This window comes from Mastigoproctus giganteus, chromosome 9 (assembly GCF_048544385.1).
Source record: "Mastigoproctus giganteus isolate SK-2022 chromosome 9, ASM4854438v1, whole genome shotgun sequence".
In the NCBI taxonomy this organism is placed as follows: Eukaryota; Metazoa; Arthropoda; class Arachnida; order Uropygi; family Thelyphonidae; genus Mastigoproctus; species Mastigoproctus giganteus.
In genome coordinates this window covers 196,739,911-196,761,487 of record NC_143583.1, presented here as the reverse complement: position 1 = coordinate 196,761,487, position 21,577 = coordinate 196,739,911, and the positions used below count along the sequence as shown (strand labels likewise).

Sequence of the window (21,577 nt, the reverse complement as noted above, 5' to 3'; positions counted from 1 at the left end):
AGTATTTAAATTCTATACAGTGGGACCAACTGATGATGTTACCAACAGCAAATTCAAAATGGGAAGCATTCAAAGAACTTATCTTGGAAGCTACTAGGCTTTACATACCAACTAAGAAATATTGTTCAAGGTTTAGGCCAAAATGGATGTCAGATGAACTAATGAGGCATATGGAAGAGAAGAAAAATGCATGGGATACTTACAAATGAACACATGACACAGAAGCCTATGATAGATACAAGTTGATATGCAACCAAGTTACAAAGGAGGTTAGGCAGGCGAAGGCAGATTACGAGAAATCCTTGGCAAGGGATGCAAAGAAAAACAGCAAAGAGTTCTTTACTTATGTAAACTCTAGAAGGAAGGGGATGAATCAGATTGGTCCACTTGATATTGATGGGTCAACTGTTGATGATCCTGCTCAGGTAGCTAACAAACTAAATGAATATTTTGCATCGACATTCACACATGAGGAGTTATTCAGCAAGGGGAATGCCAGAGGTGTATTCAACTCTAGCAGTAAGCTACAGAATCTTGAAATAACTGGGAGTAAAGTGGAGGAGAAACTGTTGAAGATAAACACAAGAAAGGCACCCGGGGTGGACGGGATCTATCCAGTTATATTAAAGGAGGCAGCAAAGGAAGTAAGCAAACCCTTAGCCATAATTATGAGAGCTTCCTTGGACTCAGGGGAGGTACCCATAGACTGGAAATGTGCAAATGTGACCCCAATTCACAAAGGAGGATCAAAGGCTGACACAAGTAATTATAGACCTGTGAGTTTAACTTCTGTTCCAGGAAAATTAATGGAGGCACTGGTTAAAGAAGCACTGCAGGATCATTTAGACAAGACTTCAGTTATAGCTCAGACACAGCATGGTTTTGTTAAGGGGAAGTCTTGCCTGACCAACTTGATTGGATACTATGATGCAGTCACAAAAGAACTGGATGCAGGGAATAACTTTGATATTATATACTTGGATCTTAGAAAGGCTTTTGATACTGTTGCACATGGAAGACTGCTACACAAATTGGAGCAGTGTGACATTGGAGGCAAATTGCTGCTATGGATAAAGGGGTGGTTGAGGGGGAGAAGACAGAGAGTGGTAATCAATGGACACTGCTCATCGTGGACTAATGTTATTAGTGGAGTCCCTCAGGGCTCAGTGTTGGGTCCATTATTGTTTTCTGTATTTATAAATGATATGGATGATGATATATCAAGCTTAATGTCCAAGTTTGCAGACGATACAAAGGTTGGCAGAGTTGTCAAGGACACTACTGACACTATGCTGCTGCAACAGGATCTGGAAAGGTTGAGCAGATGGGCTGAGAGGTGGCAAATGAAGTTTAACATTGACAAATGTAAAGTACTACACATGGGAAACAGCAACCCCAGAGCAACGTATCAACTCTGTGGTACTACACTGACAGTGGTAGAGAATGAAAGGGACTTGGGAGTGGTTGTGCAGGCATATATGAAGTTCTCTGAGCAGTGCAGATGGGCTGCAAGAGTAGCTCATGGAGTATTGTCAATGATATACAGGAATTTTTCCAGCAGGGATAAGGAGGTGATTATTCCATTGTATAAGGCAATGGTCAGGCCACACCTAGAGTACTGTATACAGGTCTGGAGGCCTCATTTCAAGAAGGATGTAGAGCTGCTGGAATGAGTACAGAGAAGGGCAACAAGATTAGTGAATGGAACAAAGGGGTGCTCTTACGAAGAAAGGCTTAAGTTTTGCAAATTACAGTGTCTGGAGACTAGGCACCAGCGAGGTGATCTGATAGAGGTGTATAAAGCCTTGAATGGTTTAAGCATGCTCAATGCTGATGGGATTCTTCCTCTAGCTCAGAAAAATCACCTGAGAGGGCATAAATTCAAATTGAGGAAAGACAGATGTAGGATAGATATGCGGAAATTTGCCTTTAGCCAGCGGGTGGTTGGTTGGTGGAACAGACTTCAATCCCTTGTGGTGGAGGTTGATAGCCTAAATAAGTTTAAGGCTCAGCTTTACAGGTATTTTGAACGAACAGAGGGGTGAAGTGGAAGTGGGTTTTTTTTTTTTTCTTTTTTTTTTGGCTGATGCTGCATAAGCTTGCTTTCTTGCATCAAATGCCTCTACTAATGCTAATGCTAATGCTAAAACAAAGAAATACATGGACTGTGTTAGGATAACTAAGAATAAGAATAGGTGCATGTATACTTGCATGTACACCAATGCTAGAAGTATAGTAAATAAATTTGATGAATTTCAAGTGCTGATCAAGACATCAAGTGGAGGAGAAATTGTTGAAGTTAAATATAAAAAAGGCGCCTGAGGCAGATGGAATCTATGCAGTTAGATTGAAGGAGGCAGCAAAGGAAGTAAGCACACCCTTGGCCATAATTATGAGAGCATTCTTAAATTCAGAGGAGGCCCCCCCCCCATGGACTGGAGATGAGCAAACATATTCCAAATCACAAAGGGGGTTCAAAGGGTGATGCAAATAATTATAGACCTGTTAGTTTAACTTCTGTTCTGGGGAAAATAATGAAGTCAATGGTTAAAGAAGTGATGCAGGATCACCCAGATAAGACTGCAGTTCAGACACAGCATGGGTTTGTTAAGGGGAAGTCTTGTCTGACCAATTTGATTGGATACTATGATGTGGTCACAAAGGAACTGGATACAAAAAATAATTTTGATAACATATACTTGGATTTCAGGAAAGCTTTTAATACTGTTGCACACGGATGACTACTGTACAAATTGGAGCAGTATGGCATTAAGGGCAAGTTACTGCAACAGTTAAAGTGATGGTTGAGTGTGAGACAGAAGAGAGAGTGGTAATAAATGGACACTGTTCTATGTGGACTAATGTTATTAGTGGAGTATCCCAGGGTTCGGTGCTGAGCCCACTGTTGTTTTGTGTATTTATTAATGATATCAATGAAGGTATATCAGGCTAAGGTCCAAGTTTGCAGAAGATACAAAGGTTGGCAGGGTTGTTAATGATAGTAAAGAGAGTATGCTACTGCAACAGGATCTAGAAAAGTTAGGTAGATCGGCTGAGAAGTGACAATTGAAGTTTAATATTTGCAAATGCAAACTACTGCATATGGGTAGCAATAAATGAAGAGAAATGTACAAACTGTGTGGTACTGCTCAGGGTGGTGGAGACTTGGGGGTAACTGTGCAGTCGGACATGAAATTCTCTGAGCAGTGCAGACAGACTGCTAGAGCAGATCATGAAGTTTTGTCAATGATATATAGCAATTTTGCTAGCAGAGACAAGGATTATACCACAATGGTTTGTTTGTTTGTTATTTGGTTTTTAGGAGCAGTAGCAACTAAGGCCATATTGCTCTGGGGATATGCGGTGGTCATTCCCTGACCTTTCCGCATCCTCCGTATTTGGTGGTCACAGGCTCGAACCCCAGTCTAATCAAGAAGAGTGTGCTACGCACTGCTGCTCCTGCCCACCTGGCTACGGAGGCGCCTTACCACAATGGTCAAGTCACACCTTGAGTAATATGTACAGGTCTGGAGGACTCATTTTAAGAGGGATGTAGAGTTGCCAGAATGAGTACAGAGAAGGGAAACAAGATTGATGAGAGGAACAATGGGGCTCTCTTACCAAGAGAGGCTTAAATTCTGTCAACTGCATCATCTGGAGACTAGGCACCTGTGAGGTGATGTGATTGAGGCATACAAGGCCTTGGTTGGTTTGAGCACACTCAATGTGCTGATGAGATACTTCCACTTGCAGAGATTAAGAACTTAAGGGAGCATAGATACAAACTAAGGAAAGGCTGTTGTACAATAGATGTGTGGAAGTTTTCCTTTAGCCAGAGGGTAGTTTATTACTGGAACAGATTTCCATATGTTGTTGTGGAAGTTGAAAGCTTAAATAAATTTAAAGCTGAACTACACAACATTTTGAGTGACTGGATGGGTGAAATAGGAAAAGTTTTTTTTATTGAAGGATTTATTTTCTACAGAAATATGTCTGAGGGGCAAACAGATGGAGTAATACTCTTGATCTGATTATCAGCAGTGATTATTAATGCATTAAGAATTTTCAGATAAAGGAGCCACTAGGTGACACTGATCGCAGAGTACTGATGTAGGATTTAAAGATGTAACTATGTGCTGATGAGATACTTCCACTTGCAGAGATTAAGAACCTAAGGGAGCATAGATACAAACTGAGGAAAGGCTGTTGTACAATAGATGTGTGGAAGTTTTCCTTTAGCCAGAGGATAGTTTATTACTGGAACAGACTTCCATATGTTGTTGTGGAAGTTGAAAGCTTAAATAAATTTAAAGCTGAACTAGACAACATTTGGAGTGACAGGAATTGCCAGATATTGACTGGAATTTGGGGGCTAGTCACTCACACACTAGCAAGGCTTTTGTGGATTTATTGGATGATTGTTTTCTACATCAGCATGTTCGGGAGGCAACTAGAGGGAGTAATACTCTTGATTTGATTATCAGTAGTGATTCTTCATGCATTAAGAATCTGCAGATAAATGAACCACTAGGTGGCAGTGATCACAGTGTGCTGAAGTGGGATTTACTCAAAGAGGTAACTACCATTAGGGGTAAAGGGAAGGGTTATTGCTTTCGTAAAGGCGACTACAATGGACTGAGACAGTATTTAAATTCTATACAGTGGGATCAACTGATGATGTTACCAACAGCAAATTCAAAATGGGAAGCATTCAAAGAACTTAACTTGGAAGCTACTAGGCTTTACATACCAACTAAGAAATATTGTTCAAGGTTTAGGCCTAAACGGATGTCAGATGAACTAATGAGGCATATGGCAGAGAAGAAAAATGCATGGGATACATACAAATTAACACGTGACACAGAAGCCTATGATAGATACAAGTTGATCTGTAACCAAGTTACAAAGGAGGTTAAGCAGGCGAAGGCAGATTACGAGAAATCCTTGGCAAGGGATGCGAAGAAAAACAGCAAAGAGTTCTTTACTTATGTAAACTCTAGAAGGAAGGGGATGAATCAGATTGGTCCACTTGATATTGATGGGTCAACTGTTGATGATCCTGCTCAGGTAGCTAACAAACTAAATGAATATTTTGCATCAACATTCACACATGAGGAGTTTATTCAGCGAGGGGAATGCCAGAGGTGTATTCAACTCTGGCAGTAAGCTAGAGAATCTTGTAATAACTGAGAGTAAAGTGGAGGAGAAATTGTTGAAGATAAACACAAGAAAGGCACCTGGGGTGGATGGGATCTATCCAGTTATATTAAAGGAGGCAGCAAAGGAAGTAGGCAAACCCTTAGCCATAATTATGAGAGCTTCCTTGGACTCAGAGGAGGTACCCATGGACTGGAGATGTGCAAATGTGACCCCAATTCACAAAGGAGGATCAAAGTCTGACACAAGTAATTATAGACCTGTGAGTTTAACTTCTGTTCCCGGAAAATTAATGGAGGCACTGGTTAAAGAAGCACTGCATTATCATCTAGACAAGACTTCAGTTATAGCTCAGACACAGCATGGTTTTGTTAAGGGGAAGTCTTGCCTGACCAATTTGATTGGATACTATGATGCAGTCACAAAAGAACTGGATGCAGGGAATAACTTTGATATTATATACTTGGATCTTAGAAAGGCTTTTGATACTGTTGCACATGGAAGACTGCTGCACAAATTGGAGCAGTGTGGCATTGGAGGCAAATTGCTGCTATGAATAAAGGGGTGGTTGAGAGGGAGAAGACAGAGAGTGGTAATCAATGGACATTGCTCATCGTGGACTAATGTTATTATTGGAGTCCCTCAGGGTTCAGTATTGGGTCCTTTATTGTTTTCTGTATTTATAAATGATATTGATGATGGTATACCAAGCTTAATGTCCAAGTTTGCAGACGATACGAAGGTTGGCAGGGTTGTCAAGGACACTACTGACACTATGCTGCTGCAACAGGATCTGGAAAGGTTGAGCAGATGGGCTGAGAGGTGGCAAATGAAGTTTAACATTGACAAATGTAAAGTACTACATATGGGAAACAGCAACCCCACAGCAACGTATCAACTTTGTGGTACTACACTGACAGTGGTAAAGAATGAAAGGGACCTGGGGGTGGTTGTGCAGGCAGATATGAAGTTCTCTGAGCAGTGCAGACGGGCTGCAAGAGTAGCTCATGGTGTATTGTCAATGATATATAGGAATTTTTCTAGCAGGGATAAGGTTTGAGTTTGATTTGGGTTTTATTGGCGCATTAGCAACTTAGGCTATAATGCGCCAAGACCAGGTCATGTATAAAAGAGTAAACTTTCAGTGACCTAATTAGTTAGGTCACTATGTCAAAAAATTTAACAAATGTATAAAAAACAGAAAATCACAATAAAATGTAAATTTTATATATAAACAAAAACGTTTATTGATTTTAAAAAGCTAAAAACAGCAGACACGTGGTCATTGTCGGATAAAATCTGGCTGAGTGTATAAGGCTCAGCCAGATGACTAAAAGCGGTAAAATAAAAATCACGTTCAAGGGTAAAACGTGGACATACGGTTAAAATGTGATAAATAGATAAAATGGTGTCACAGTTCTCGCACATAGGACAGTCATCTGCCCTCAGAAGAAAAGAATGTGTAAGATGACTGTGTCCTATGCGGAGACGAGCTAGAACAACTTCCTCCTTACGATTCCTGCGCAGACTAGACTGCCACGGTTCAATTACAGGCTTTATACGATATAATTTATTCACAGTCTGTCTATTCCACGAATCCTGCCATTGGGAATGTATCTTTTGATGTACTACTTGCCTGTAGTCTGTATAGGGGACTAACAGGCAGCGGTTATTATTGGGAATTGCTGATTTGGCTGCGGCGTCAGCCAAATCATTTCCCCTAATCCCAATGTGGCTGGGAATCCAGCAGAAGCGGATGTCATATTCGCATTCATGGAGAACGTGAATCTTCTGCTGGATGCTAGACAGAACTGGATGAGAATTATACCTCACAGATATTAAAGCCTGTAACATGCTAAGAGAGGCGGAATATAAAATGAACCGTTGGTATTGGAATTTACTAATTTGATCCAAGGCTAACTCAATTGCGTGCAGCTCTGCAGTAAATATACTGCATTCAGAGGGAATCTGCTCTGATATAGTGCTGTCTGTAAAGACAGCAGCAGATCCCATATATGATTCTGATTTCGAACCGTCTGTGTAGACTGGCACGAAGTCAGAATATTCAGTTCGGTGTGCTGAATGAAGCTGCAGGTAGACACATGGTGGAGTGTCCGACTTTCCCCAGTTTCTAAGCGACAAGTCGCATGCCGGGACAGGAGCATGCCAGGGTGGAAAGGGTTGCTTTGATGTTTGGGCAACCTTGTCTACCTTGATATTGAGTTCATTCAGTAGCTCTTGGACACGAATACCAAAAGGACGATTGGCAGTCTTACGGGTTTTGTACAAGTTTTCCCATCGTGGCTCCAAAACGAAGGGCCACGTAGGATGGTCTGGCAGGGATTTCAGTTTTAAAGCGTACTTTAAAGACAACTGCTTACGTCGAAACGATAACGGTGGTTCGTTTGCTTCGACGTATAAACTCTGGACAGGAGATGTTCGAAATGCTCCAGTAGCAATACGTATAGCCTGATGATGGACAGGATCCAGCCATCGAAGTACACTGTCTCTGGCTGAAGAATATACTTGGGACCCATAATCTAATTTGGATCGCACAAGTGCACAGTAAAGCCGTAGAAGGGTGCATCGGTCTGCACCCCAAGATAAGGAGGAGAGCGAGTGGAGCATATTAAGGGCTCTTGTGCACTTTGTGCGGAGTTGGCGAATATGATCCAAAAAGGTCAATTTTTTATCGAATATGAGTCCCAAGAATTTTGTGTTCGCTGCTACTGGAATAGCATTTTGTCCGAGCCTTAATTCAGGTTCAGGATGAAGATTACGCTTGCGACAAAAGTGTACGCAAACGGTCTTCTCTGGCGAGAACCTGAAGCCATTAGCAAGTGCCCAGGAATTCAGACTATCGATGGCTTTCTGCAGTTGTCTTTCAATAACCCTCATGTTGCACGACTGGCAAAAAATGCTAAAGTCATCAACATAGAGGGCACTGTTTACAGTTGGAGGAAGTTGTTCTGTGATGGAATTGACTTTGATGGCAAAAAGCGTGACACTTAATACTGATCCTTGTGGTACTCCCTCCTCTTGGCTGAAGGAACGAGAGAGTGAGGATCCCACACGAACTTGGAAAGATCGATTGGCTAAAAAGTTTTTAATAAAAATGGGGAGTTGCCCCCTAAGACCAAGGCTATGCAGATCTTTTAAGATGCCAAATCTCCAAGTTGTGTCATACGCTTTCTCCATGTCAAAGAACACTGACACCAAGTGTTCGCGTTTCAGGAAAGCATCCCGGATGGATGCTTCTAATCTAATAAGATGGTCCAAAGTGGACCGGTTCCTTCGTAAGCCGCACTGGATGTTGGAGAGAAGGTCATTTGATTCGAGATACCATATTAAACGAAATTAACCATTCTCTCCAGGATTTTGCACAGACAGCTAGTCAGAGCAATAGGACGATAATTGGTGGTGACTTTTGGATCCTTTCCTGGCTTAGGGAAGGCAAGAACGATTGCCTTTCGCCAGGAGTCCGGAAACTGCCCTTCAGTAAAGATTCTGTTATACAGAAGGAGCAGACAATCCATAGATTTTGGTGAGAGATGTTTAATCATTTCATAATGGATGCCATCTGGTCCAACGGCACTTGCTTTGGAAAGAGCAAGGGCTCTTTTCAGTTCCTCAATAGTGAAATCCCCATTGTAGGGATAAATGCTCTTAAATTTAAAGCTAAGTGCCTGTTTTTCGATTTTATATTTCAGGACCAGGAACTCTGGGGAATACGAAGATGTTGCAGAAATGTTAGAGAATGTTTCCCCAAGAGAATTAGCTATTGCAGTTGGATCTGCAATAGCGCATCCATTATAATCTAGGATTGAAGAAGGGTGGGATGTATATTTTCCCTTCATTTTCCGGATTTTATCCCAGACTACCTTAGAGTTGGTAGACTGGTTAATAGATGATGTAAAATGGATCCACGATTCCTTTTGACTCTGACGGCGGATATATCGTGCTTTGGCTCGCGCACGTTTAAAGGCTATAAGGTTGGTCGTGGTAGGATATCGGCAGAATATCCCCCACGCTTTGTTTTGAGCCTTTTTTGCTGCTGTGCATTGTGAATTCCACCAAGGTTTAGGAAATGGTGGAAACCGGGCAGATGTTTTTGGAACAGCATTCGCAGCTGCTTGGACAATATTTTCTGTGATGTACTTAACTGCATCATTGATAGGCTCTTGACTGACTGTGCTAAGATCAAAATTTGCCTGATGTTGGAAGGAAGTCCAGTCAGCCTGATCAATCTTCCACCGTGGTAACCTAAAAGGAAGACATGGTCTCCTACTGTGTAACCAGGTTATCACGGGGAAGTGATCGCTTCCGTATGGATTCTCCTCCACTTCCCAAGTGAGTGAAGGGAGTAGAGAAGGGGAGCAGATAGAGAGATCAATGGCAGAAAAAGTACGGGTAGGCATGTGGAAGAAGGTGTTTGTTCCAGTATTTAGAAGGGAAAGGTCATTATCATTGAGCATACGCTCTATGACTCGTCCCCTTCCGTTGATGTTAGCACTACCCCACAGCGTGTTATGTCCATTCATATCCCCGAGAAGTAAGAAAGGGGGAGGCAGCTGCGTTAGAAGATCATCAAGGTCTGCTTGGGAGATGTCAGTCCCAGGTGGCAAATAAATTGAGCACACAGTTAATAAAAATCCCACTGAAAGGCGAATTGCAACAGCCTCTATGCTGGTTGTAATTAGCAAGGGCTGCACTGGGGTCTGGTTACCCACAAGGATAGCCACTCCCCCATGTACAGAGCCATCCGCAATTCTATCCTTTCGAAAAGATGTGATGTTGTGCATGGTGGGATCATCATTTGCCTTTAGATATGGTTGCCAGGACCATAGGTTCTGGGTTCTCAGTGGTATCCACTGAGAATAAGTAACAACAGTCTTCTCCTGCAGGTGAAGCCTTACTTATTCGAAGCAGTGCAATGTCATGGCAACTCATCGTGAATATGAGATATAACTTAAACGATGCCGCTATTGCAAATTTGCTATATTTAGCTGTGTATAAATGATGCAATTGCACTAAAACAGTGGTCTCAAACTGAAATTGCATGCGGGCCGAATGCACAATCTGAAAGCAGCTGACAGGCCGTACATTAGTTTGTCTCCATCTATATAGTAATATGAACTGCGCAGCTGTACATCCAGCTAACCAACTAGTGACGGACTCAAGGAAAATATATATCAGAAGTACCAACTCAATACAAAAAAAATCGGAAACACCAGAATACTGAAGCGCCACCAATTGTCGGCTAGCGAACTAAATTTACTGATTGTACCGACGTGAGAAGTTCTCCCACCTTACCCCAGTCAAGTGGCCTGACATACAAGCATACAGTGACAAAGACAAAGCCCCAACCTATTCATTCTATCTCTTTTTCCTTCAATAGCAGTTGTGCACATAAGCTCAGTCCATATCTCTGTCTCTAAAATTATAAGCACCATTTACAACAAATACATAATTGAAATGTATTCGCGGGCCGTGTAAAATTGCTTAGGGGGGGCCGGATACAGCCTGCGGGCCGCCAGTTTGAGACCACTGCACTAAAATACACATAGTCTGAATGATTGTTATTTATCCCATGTTAGATAAAAACAAGTGGTTCTAATATCTTTAACTTGGCGCTCACTAAGGATCCAAAGTGCATGTAAAATTTGACAATGCAGGAACCAACAGTGGATAATGACCAATATGTCATAAAATGGCTAGTGTCCAAGGAGATTTCTGTGGTAAAAAGAAAAGGTGTGGGTTTTGTCCAAAAAATTATTATAGCAAACTGAGGTATTTCTTGGGCTCTTTAACTGTTGGAACAACTATATGCTGTTGGACATGAATTCGTTATGGAAATATTTAAGGGATTTATCCTGGAAGATAGCAAATGCATTTGTTCTAGTGGAGAAATTTCAAAAAAGAAAGATGCCTATGTGATGACAAGAGAGAGATAGATTAATGGTTTAATTAAGTAAAATAATAAAATAGATTACTGTGATATACATGAGTATTTGAAGCTGAATATAAGAAATCACTAGAAAAGAGCTAATAATGGAGATTAAAGTCTCTTTAATACATGAATACAAAAAAACAGGAGAGTGAATCAAATAGGCCTTTACTGTATCGAAATATGAGAATTAGAGAAAGCCCAGCAAAAGTATATAATCTGAACTTTGCAATAATCTGTACAGTGGAAAGACCATTCAAATCATGATTGAACAATGGCAGGAGTCAGGGTGCTCTAAATTAAATGATATAGCAATCTTGGAGAAAGGTCTATAGGAAAAAATACAGAATACAGAAGTGAGTGAAAGTAAGGTAAAAGTGGCATAACCTTTACTAAAAAAAAGTGACAAAGACTTTTTTGAGTATATCATCCCATTGTGAGTTGTTAATCTTGCAACAGTTGCTCTCTTATTTGTTTAGGGTTTCTTTTAGTTGCTCCCTAGTTTGTTTAGGTGGGAGGTCAAGTTCACCTGACAGGTGACAAAATTTTTATTTAAGTTTTTGAATTTTTTTTTTTAATTATGTTTCTAGTATACTAACATATGATCTTTTTAATAGATTGCCATAACTTATTTAAATTTTTCTTTTTTTTTAATAAAAAAATTTAAATATTTAAAAAATGATATGCTTCAACACATTATTGTTAAAAATATTGGTATCACAAATAAAAAATTTTGGTGAGTTACAGAAGGCTGGATTTCGTGTTAACCTTTTGGCAGCATGTTGTAAATCACTGGAATCGACTACCAGGCATGGTGGTTGAGGCAGAGAGTTTGGTAAAGTTCAAAGTGGAACTGGATAGTTTATCATTTAGCCATTATAATACTAATACTCACGTTGAGGAATATCAGTATCTTTTCCTTGCTTTAAGAGACAACAGTGTAAATAAACATTTGAACATTCATCATCTTCAAGAAAGTGTTGTACAATGTCTGCTCTTTCTTCACATGATCGTTCATCTTTCTTCATTCCAAGATGACAGCAATCACGAGCCATTCCTGTATACTGGTTTGCTAAAAAAGTACCCAAAAAGCTAACATTAAAATGATTTTTTATTCACAGGAAGCAGGATTTATATGAATAAATTATACTTAAGACTAATACAATACCCAAAAGTGCATTTTAACATGTGCGTATTCACATACTTTAAGAACACAAACCCCAAAACTCAACTTAAAACTCAAAATGTTTTTTCAAAGTCATTTCCACTAAAGAAATATTTTATAGTCTTTCAATATTTTAAATATATTCTTTGGTTCTGAAAACATTTATTATTCAAAACAGAATACAAATTTCCTAATTTTGATAATTAATAGTCATACCACCTTAATTTCACTTACAGTGAAAGACAGAAATTTGCATTTAAAAAAATATCGATGATGTCTGCAAGCAATCAGGCAAGCAACTCTCACTGGAGCAACATGCTGACCAGTTGCATGCAAAAAGATGACTAGTTCTATATGTTAGGTAACCTGTTTTCAATGTCATGAATAAAATGTCTAATAAGGAGGATATCAGTTGCCACTGCTATGCTTCGGTATTTGAGATGAAAAAGAATTAAAGGGGGGCCCTCCCACTGGGAAAACATGAATGGGCTCACATCTGGTGAGTATGGGCTTGGCACACCCAAGGTCCTGAGCTGGATACCATCATTCTTCTCTTTCTTGGAGACTCCTTTCCACTTCTAATTTTCGGTCTGTCTCTCTCTCGGAAATTTGTTTTTTGGCTGTGCAGCATAAGCCTCAGGTTTCCTTGCACCATATGGCTAATAATAATAATAATAATGCTGATCTCCAGTTAATTCTCCAGTCGGGCAAAGATAACCTAGTTGATTTCAATCCTTCTAAAACTCAGGCCTGTCTTATATCTCACAAAAAGGTTTCTTCTGCTCCTGTGCTTATCTTCGATGACACTATGGTTTTTAGGCAAGATCATATATCTCTAATGGGGATTACCCTGACTTCTAATCTCTTTTGGCATAAGGCATGTTACAAATATAGCTGCCTCTGCTTCTAAAAAACTGGGTTTTCTCTTTTGGTCTCGGCATTACTTTTCTTCCAAACAGCTGTTGTTATTTGTGGTTTTATGCCACAAGAGCTGCTTCGGCTATATTGCACCTACAACAGCTGTTCACTCTGTACATATCACAGATCCACTCTACCATGGAATAGAGTTCCTCACATCTATATAAAAACATGGAGTTAAAATTGCTCTATACACATCTAAACTATACTGGGAAAAAATGTAATTTTTTGATATATTAGATTTATTTAAATTAAGGTTATTGCAGAGGAAAGATCCTTATGTCCAATTAAGGTAACTGATGTCCCACTCTATAAAAGCAAAATAATAGATAATAAAGAAGATAGATGTTTCAACTGTTGGGAATTTTTTTTTTTTCATGTGAGGTTTTGTTAATTATTCTTAATTATATTTTTTATTTATTTTTTTTTTCATGTTTAGCAAAAAAGGATTAATCTTTGCCTCACTTTCATTTTTGTTTGTTCAGGGCAGCAATGCTTTAAAAAATTGTTGTTGAAACTGTGCAAGCTATTTATGGAAGCTTACATGAGGAATACACCTCTATCACATCACCGGCGAGGTGATCTGATAGAGGTGTATAAAGCCTCGAATGGTTTGAGCATGCTCAATGCTGATGAGATTCTTCCTCTTGCTCAGAATAATCACCTGAGAGGGCATAAATTCAAATTGAGGAAAGACAGATGTAGGATAGACGTGAGGAAATTTGCCTTTAGCCAGCGGGTGGTTGGTTGCTGGAATAGACTTCCATCCCTTGTCGTGGAAGTTGATAGCCTAAATAAGTTTAAGGCTCAGCTGGACAGGTATTTCGAACAAACAGAGGGGTGAAGTGGAAGTGGTTATTTTTTATTTATTTATTTTTTTTTTAAATTTTTTATTTTTTTTGGATGATGCTGCATAAGCTTGCTTTCTTGCATAAGCAATACCCCGCACAGCACTGATGATTGGTACTGAAACTATTCCATGTAATGTGAAACCGTGTTGATTGAGGTATAATTATAATGGGTTTCAATTGAATGCATACCAAAGAAACAGTCTATAAACAAATTATAATAAATCTATAAACAATTTGCACTTGATAGCCAGTTAAAATGATTTGAAAAAAAAATACTGCAAAAATTTTTTTAATGAAAAGGTAACATCATGAGAGACAAGAAAAAAGCTTTTAAAAAGGCAGTTGTTTATTTAGGTATTTCAATAATGAAGTCTGGTGAAGTCGTCTTTTCTTTTTCTTGGCATTCAAATCTTTGTAGCATCGAATCCCATCTTATAAAATTTGCCATATCTTGATGCTATGTTCAACATTCAGATTTCCATTCATAATCGCCTTGTAGGCCATGTCAACCCCCCCCCCCCCCGAAAAACTTTCCCCAATCTTCTGCTGAAAATACTTTTGGTGCCACTTTGGAACTCTTTTCCTCTTCTTCATATACAGTTTTCTCATCAATTTCAAGGAGAGTTGCACCATCCAAGTCACTTGTATGTGAGTCAATGTAGTCACATACATTTCGTGTCCAAAGTTTCAAATCCCAAGTCTTTTCTGATCTTCACAATATTTTTGGCAGTTGTCTGAACTTGAGATTCAAAACCAGTGAAATCATTTACCAAATGGGGCAAAACATGCTGCCAAAAGAATGCATGTTGTTGGCAGTGATTTCTAGCCAAGATGCAGATATTTTCAATCGTATAAAACAAATGTGAAATGAAAAGCTGTCGTGTCTTCTCATAAACAAGATGAAATTAAGAATACTGAACACTGTTGCATGTTGCAGCTGACTGCCTGAGGGGAGCTATTGTCACATGTGCATGTGAGACAATAGTTGGCACTGCAGCATATTGTACCGTACATAGGCTACGACAATGCAGCATACATATAGAGTATGTGTCTATGCTATTGAATGAGTTTTAATATGCACAGTAAATTTTCGACTTAAACTTAATTGAAAACCCTGTTATAGTGAAATTCATGCTGTTTGAAGCCGTGCTAAGCGAGGTATTGCTGTATATGTCTGTACCAAATTCAGAGCAATGAATAAATACTACAGGTTTATTTTGGACAAATTCAAAAAATTTAAAGAATCAGATTGACTAATCATACTTATAAATCATGGCATGCAGCGACACTGATGAGAACTAACTTTACAACAAATGATGAAAGGAACAGTGATGGTGGTGCTTTTCAAGCATCAAGAATAGAGAGAGAGAGAGAGAGAGAGAGAGAGAGAGAGAGAGAGAGAGAGAGAGAGCACTTACATTGCTGGTGATAAGGCAGATACTCTACCTGCACAATCATGGTGGTGGGAATGTTACTAACCCCTGATGCACATAGCCTGCATCTAGTATACTGGAGGTGACCAGCCAGAAGTGAAGAAACCGAAGCAGGTGCCGAGGTGTGGCATCCACATTACACAGAGAAAAGACCAATCCTCTGTGTCACCAAAGAGTACTATATGGTAGATGACCGTGGGGTTCCACAGACCCCCTAAGCTAAGAGGCCAAATTAATAACAGACCAACACTATACAACGCAAACCACACAATAATTCACACGTTTTTCTGGCCAGAGTTTGTACCATGTCACAATAGTTCACCACACTGCTGGGAGAACCCCTCCAGGCAGCAAGACACTGAACACTATTTTCAATCTTTCTACCACCCTAAACACTCTCTACTGTCCTTAACAGTCCCTCCCCCATGGAGAGTGGGTTGTCTCTACAGGGGTGTCCCTCTGTCCTTTAAACTTCCTGATTCCTGGTGAACGTCTTTCTGTCCTCCACTCTCTTTGCTTTCACCTATTTTCCACAACTTTCACCAGCTCCCTATGTTCCTTTCCAATAAGGATGTCCTTTTCTTTTTATTAGGCAAGCTCATGCAATACCAGGATTCATCCCAGCCAGAGCATTCATTCTCTACTTCCTGGCCCAACTCCTTGTGGCAAGTGGATTGGCAATGGGGGAGGACTTGGTTTTCCAATGGCTAAGAGATCAGATGAACAACATATCAGTAACTCGACACTACACTACTCAAACACTTTACACAAACACTAAACACCATGTTCAATCACTATTCAAAAATCTCAGACATATCCTTGAAAATGGTCCAGGAGCTAAAATACCTGGGTATAATTTTTAATACTAAATTAATCTTTTTTCCACATTTTGAGCATATATGTTGAAAAGTTAAAAATTATGCAGGCCAAATTACTAGAATTATCAAAGCCGAATGGGAGCTGACTGTAATATATGAAACAGTTTTCATCTAAATTCCACACAAAGAATTACCTTGATTGCCATCATGAGAGCCTGCTGAACAGCAAGTACCTTGCAGATTATGGTGGATACTCTGCCAATAGCTCTTGAAATTATTTGCCATTGATTGTATCATTGGCTGAACAGAGGTACTGCCACTGAACTTCATGACATAGCCCTAGACTTTACTCAAGACATCAAGAAAGAAAGGAAACATGTTGCCACCAAATTACAGAAATTGTGGAAGACAAGATGGGAACTACCCACCAAGGAAGAGATCACAAGGGGGTTTTGGATAAGTTTTGGTGGGGGTTTGGATAAGTCAGTGCCACATTGGGTTTCCACCTAGTGTGGCACTGACTTATCCAAAACCCCCACCATGGTATTCTCCTGGCCTGTACATGACCTTCTTTATGCCTGGTCACCGTTCCTTTAAGGCAAAACTCTAGAGCCTGGGACTACCTGATGCCTCTCCCCACTGCACTTACAAAGCCATCAAAGATTGAACACGTATACTCTGACTGTCCCAAATATGACAACCACTGAACATTACAAAGATAGGTCCACTTCCCAACATTATTAGCACCCTCACCTTAAGGAACAGTACTATAAGTTTTGTGGAATTTTCACAAGCAATGCAAACTGTTTCCATTTATTTAACCTATTTCAGAAAATACACAGCAACAATCAAGAATTACATTAATAGATCAATAACAAGCTGATCCTTCCCCCATTTGGACTGATTGATTTTTGATTTTGTAGTTGTTGGCGCATCGGCTTCTGTGGCCATATTGCACCTCCCAAGGTTTTTGCAGTACTTTGATCCAAGCCCGAGGCGGGAATCGAACCCGCGACCTTTGGGTTGCCGGGCAGGTACATTACCCACTCGGCTAGCCCGGTCGGCCCATTTGGACTGACAAAGAACTATCTCTATGATTTAAACTAGATTGACTCCCTGAAGTGACCTCAGTGGCTGAGTTGGCCTCCAAACTGAACCAGGTGGCTGGTTGGACCCATAAGGGTCCTTGGGGTCCGGCTCCTACCTAGCCACTAAAATGTGGCCTAAAAACTAAAAATGATACCCATCCCAAATATATGTTGGAGGCACCTTGTCCTGTCCATATTAGGGTACTGATTCTGACTGTCACTGGAGAAAATCTTAGTAAACTGAAAAGTTTTTGGGGGCAATCAAATAGCACACATACATACACTTGTCTGAATGAGTGTCGAGAATAAATATGTCCGTGTATATGTTTTTGTTTTTTTTTAAGAAAACCCCAAACACGAGAGGTATTAGAACCTATAGTACTTAGTACTGTGCTTGGGTTGTGTGCTTGGGTTGGAGATTCAGAAGACAAAAGAAGATATTTGTTGACATTAGACTTGAACTTTTGTACACTGTAATTTTCAGGAAATATGTATGAAGGAAGGTTGTTCCAGAAAACGGCAGTTTAATGAATAAACGAGGAAGATGAAAAGTTGGTTTTGTGAGTTTCAGGTTGGACAGTAAATGGATGTTGGCTGGTGGTCGCACATATTCGGACTGTTTTGAAAGAGAGAGCGGGGATTATAGAAGCCAATTCAGAAGAACAGTGCCCATGGAAGTATCTGTAGAAAACGCATGCAGCAAAAACAGAACGTCTATGAGACAGAGAGTGGAGAGACTCTGTTAGAGATGAGCCATTAATTAACCTAAATTCCCTCTTCTAAATGAAATCTATAAACCTAAGAGAGGTTTTCGGGGCACCACCCCACATTTGCAAACAATATTCCATGGTAGGGCAGATTTGCGATTTGTACAGAGTGAACAGCTGTTTGGAAGAAAAGTAATGCTGTGAGTGAAAGAGAATTTGAGTAATCTCCAAAAGAGATATATCTTCTTGCCTAGAAATTGAAGTATCACCAAAGATATAGAAGATATGTCACCAAAGAGTAGAAGAATCCTTTTAGCGAGATAAAAGACAAGACTGAGATTTAGAAGGATTGAAATCAACTAAGTTGTCTTCGCCGCACTGGAGAATTACCTGGAGATTTAAGGAATTGGTAGCAGATATTCAAGAGGTTGAAGCTGATTGAGCAGGACAAGGCTTCTCGAACTGGAAAGTGGAATGCAATCTGCTGTCATCGGCAAAACTATAGATAGGATTTCCAGTCAAAAGAAGAAGGTAATTAATATACAAGAGGAAAAGAGTAGGAAAAGAACTGAACCTTGGGGAACACCAGCATTAGTGGAGAAGTAGGAAGACAGAAAGCCATCTACCATCACCCTCAGTGAGCGATCAGGGAGAAAATTCGATAACCAATTACAAAAAACAGTTGGCAAACCATAAGATGGAAGCTTGTTTAGAAAACCTTTATGCCAAACATGATCAAAAACCTTTCAGATGTCAAGAGCAACTGCTTGTGTTTCACTGAACTTTTCCATTGAATTTTTCCATAAATGGGTAGCATAAGCCAGAATGTCACCAGTGGATCGACACTGATGGAATTCATACTGGCAATCTTTGATTTTTTGGTTTCTAGATAGTTTAAAAGTTGGCGGTTAATTGATTTCTCCATTACATTAGAAAGAGTGAAAGTAATTGCCATGGGACGATAACTGGATGGGAAGGATTTCTCACCCTTTTTAGGAACTGGTTGGATATGAGCAAATTTTCAAGCAGAAGAAAAAACACCTTTGGAATAAGAAAGTGAAAAAAGGTGGCAAAAAACAGGAGTAGGTTCAGGAGCACAGGTTTTTAGAGCAAGTGGAGAAATACCATCAGATCCTGAAGCTTTCTTAGCATCAAGATTCATCAAAATCCTTTTTTTCATCCTTGACGGAAGACCAGAGGAGGCATAGTTTGGACTGATTAATAACAGCTTTACAACTGTTGCGAGCTCTGGTGTAGGCAAAAAATGAAACTGAAGAATTGGAAACAAGCCAATTACGATATGCAACATTCTTCTCTTGAACAGCCTTAGTCCGTTTATTGTAAAATCAAGGTTTAGATAAAGGACAAGATTTTAAAGTGGAGTTTGGAATAAAAGATTCCATTCCTAAAAGAATAATTTCACTGACATGACCTGAGCAAACATAGACATCAGATGTTTTGAAACAATAATCTGACCAAGAAAAAGAAGAAAAGAAATCTCGCAGGTCATCCCATTTTGCATTCTTGTAATGCCAAACAACACGAGGTTGGGAATAGCCATGAGATAAAGGCTCCATTGGAGAAGAGACAATCACCAAGTTGTGATCTGAGGTGCCTAAAGGACCACTCACTTTGACCGTGTACTTAGATTGAGCGTGTTGGCTGTATGGTTAGGATTGTCCGGTATTCTGTTAGGTAAATGAATAATCTATGTGAGGTCATTAGTAATTGAAAAAGTCTCGGCATCTAGACCAGCTGAGTCAGCGTGACTAGAAAATAGAAGCCAGCCAGAGTTGTGAACATTAAAATCACCAAGGAAAATTACCTCACTGTTAGGAAAGTTGGACTGAAGAAAGTCAAGTTGCAAAGAAAGGAAGTCAATGAGCTCCAAGTGATTAGTAGAGTTTGGAGAATGGTAGAGAAAACAGATGAATTTGACACAGTGAGGTAGAGAGATTTTAAGCCAGAAAAGACTGAAGAGAGGAGATTCCAAATTACCGTCTCTGACAGGGAATATCGGAACGGACATATGCACAAGTACCACCTTTGAGGCGAAAGAAATTATACAGCAAATAATTTGGGCAACTGAGATGAGCACTAGTTGAATCAACTGATAACTGAGATTCTGTCAGAAAAGTACATGGGGTTTGACGGACTGCAAGTGGAAATGGACATCGTTGAGATTAGAATTGAGACCACGTATATTTGTGAAATTTGCAAGTGCACTGTCAGCACATGAATTTGCCATTGGTCTCTTTCCTTTCACCATTGTAATCAGTAAATCGGAATGAAGAGATGTTTCTGAAAATTTGTTTTTTATATGATTGAAGATTTCGGTGAAGGGGAACACATTTCATAATAATACTGTAACATAAAAACACACAGAATTTCAGTTATCAAAAATGCAATAAGATCGAATTTAGTACCATTTATAATTAGATGTACTAACAGAAAAGCCCAATAAACCGGAAAGTGCAAATTGTTTTTATTGTTTTTGGTCATGACCTTCAGAAACGTGCTTTAGAAAAATATCACAAAGGCGTTCAAAATTGATTGTTATAATGGGAACAGATGATAATGATAAAAGTGTAGGGCAATTTTCATTATAAATATGACCTTTTAGAGAGACAAATAGCTTAGTAATATTGCAAAATTTTCAACTTCCAAGGACTTGGAAAGAATTACAAAAAAAAAAAAAAAAAAAATGTGTTATTGAATTCACATTACGATATTTTCACATTTATTCCTACAGGATGCAAAATACGATTCCACGATTTTTTTAAGTTTGCACCCCACGGCAAAAACTTACATAAAGTTAAATTTCCATAAGTCGGGGAGTTCCTGTATAACCTTGGTTATACAGGAACTCCCCGACTTATGGACCTTGGTTATACCCACTGTAACTACATTTCAAGCACATCAACAAATTTCTTGCAAGCTCAGCTGTTTAATTTCACTGATTTTAAACCATCATCATTTAAATTTGAAGCCACAAACACCAATATGTTCAATTCTGAGCCTGACATATGTGATCTACAACCAGTCATTAGTCCGAAAATGACTGACAAGGAAAATAAAGACTATAAAATATGAAGAGGACAATAACAAGCAGCACAAGCCAGTGCTAAGATCAAAAAGGAAGAGCCTACAGAGTTTAAGTCGCCTACATGATTTCCAATTTCCTCCCCACAACGTTCTGTTCTGAACCTGGGGAAGTACCAAACAATAAAATATGAGCACTAAGCTTGTATTTCATTGTCTGGTATGAAATTTCAAAATTCCATTAGATGCTACTGTTAAAACAATGCTTAAATTGGAGGAGCTCATGGCCTCTGAATCAAACTGGATAATGGGCACTGTTCATGTTCAGATTGTGAAATATTAGACACAACTAGAACAAATAGTTACCGACTTACATGTTGAGAACCAGGTTCTCCTGACTAAGCTCGATTTAACAACTAAGGAAAGCAAGATCTTCTAACAGGAGACAACC

The 21,577-nt window shown here is 39.5% G+C and overlaps 1 protein-coding gene across 1 annotated transcript in view; it reads right to left on the bottom strand.

Moving 5' to 3' along the window:
- The window catches only part of LOC150081006 (venom factor-like), a 785,003-nt gene that overhangs the window by 492,117 nt on the left and 271,309 nt on the right, over nt 1–21,577 (bottom strand). The window contains exon 17 of the mRNA XM_090382066.1: nt 12,000–12,176. Within this exon, the coding sequence (XP_090238192.1) occupies nt 12,000–12,176 (177 nt within the window). The remainder of the gene's footprint in view (nt 1–11,999; nt 12,177–21,577) is intronic.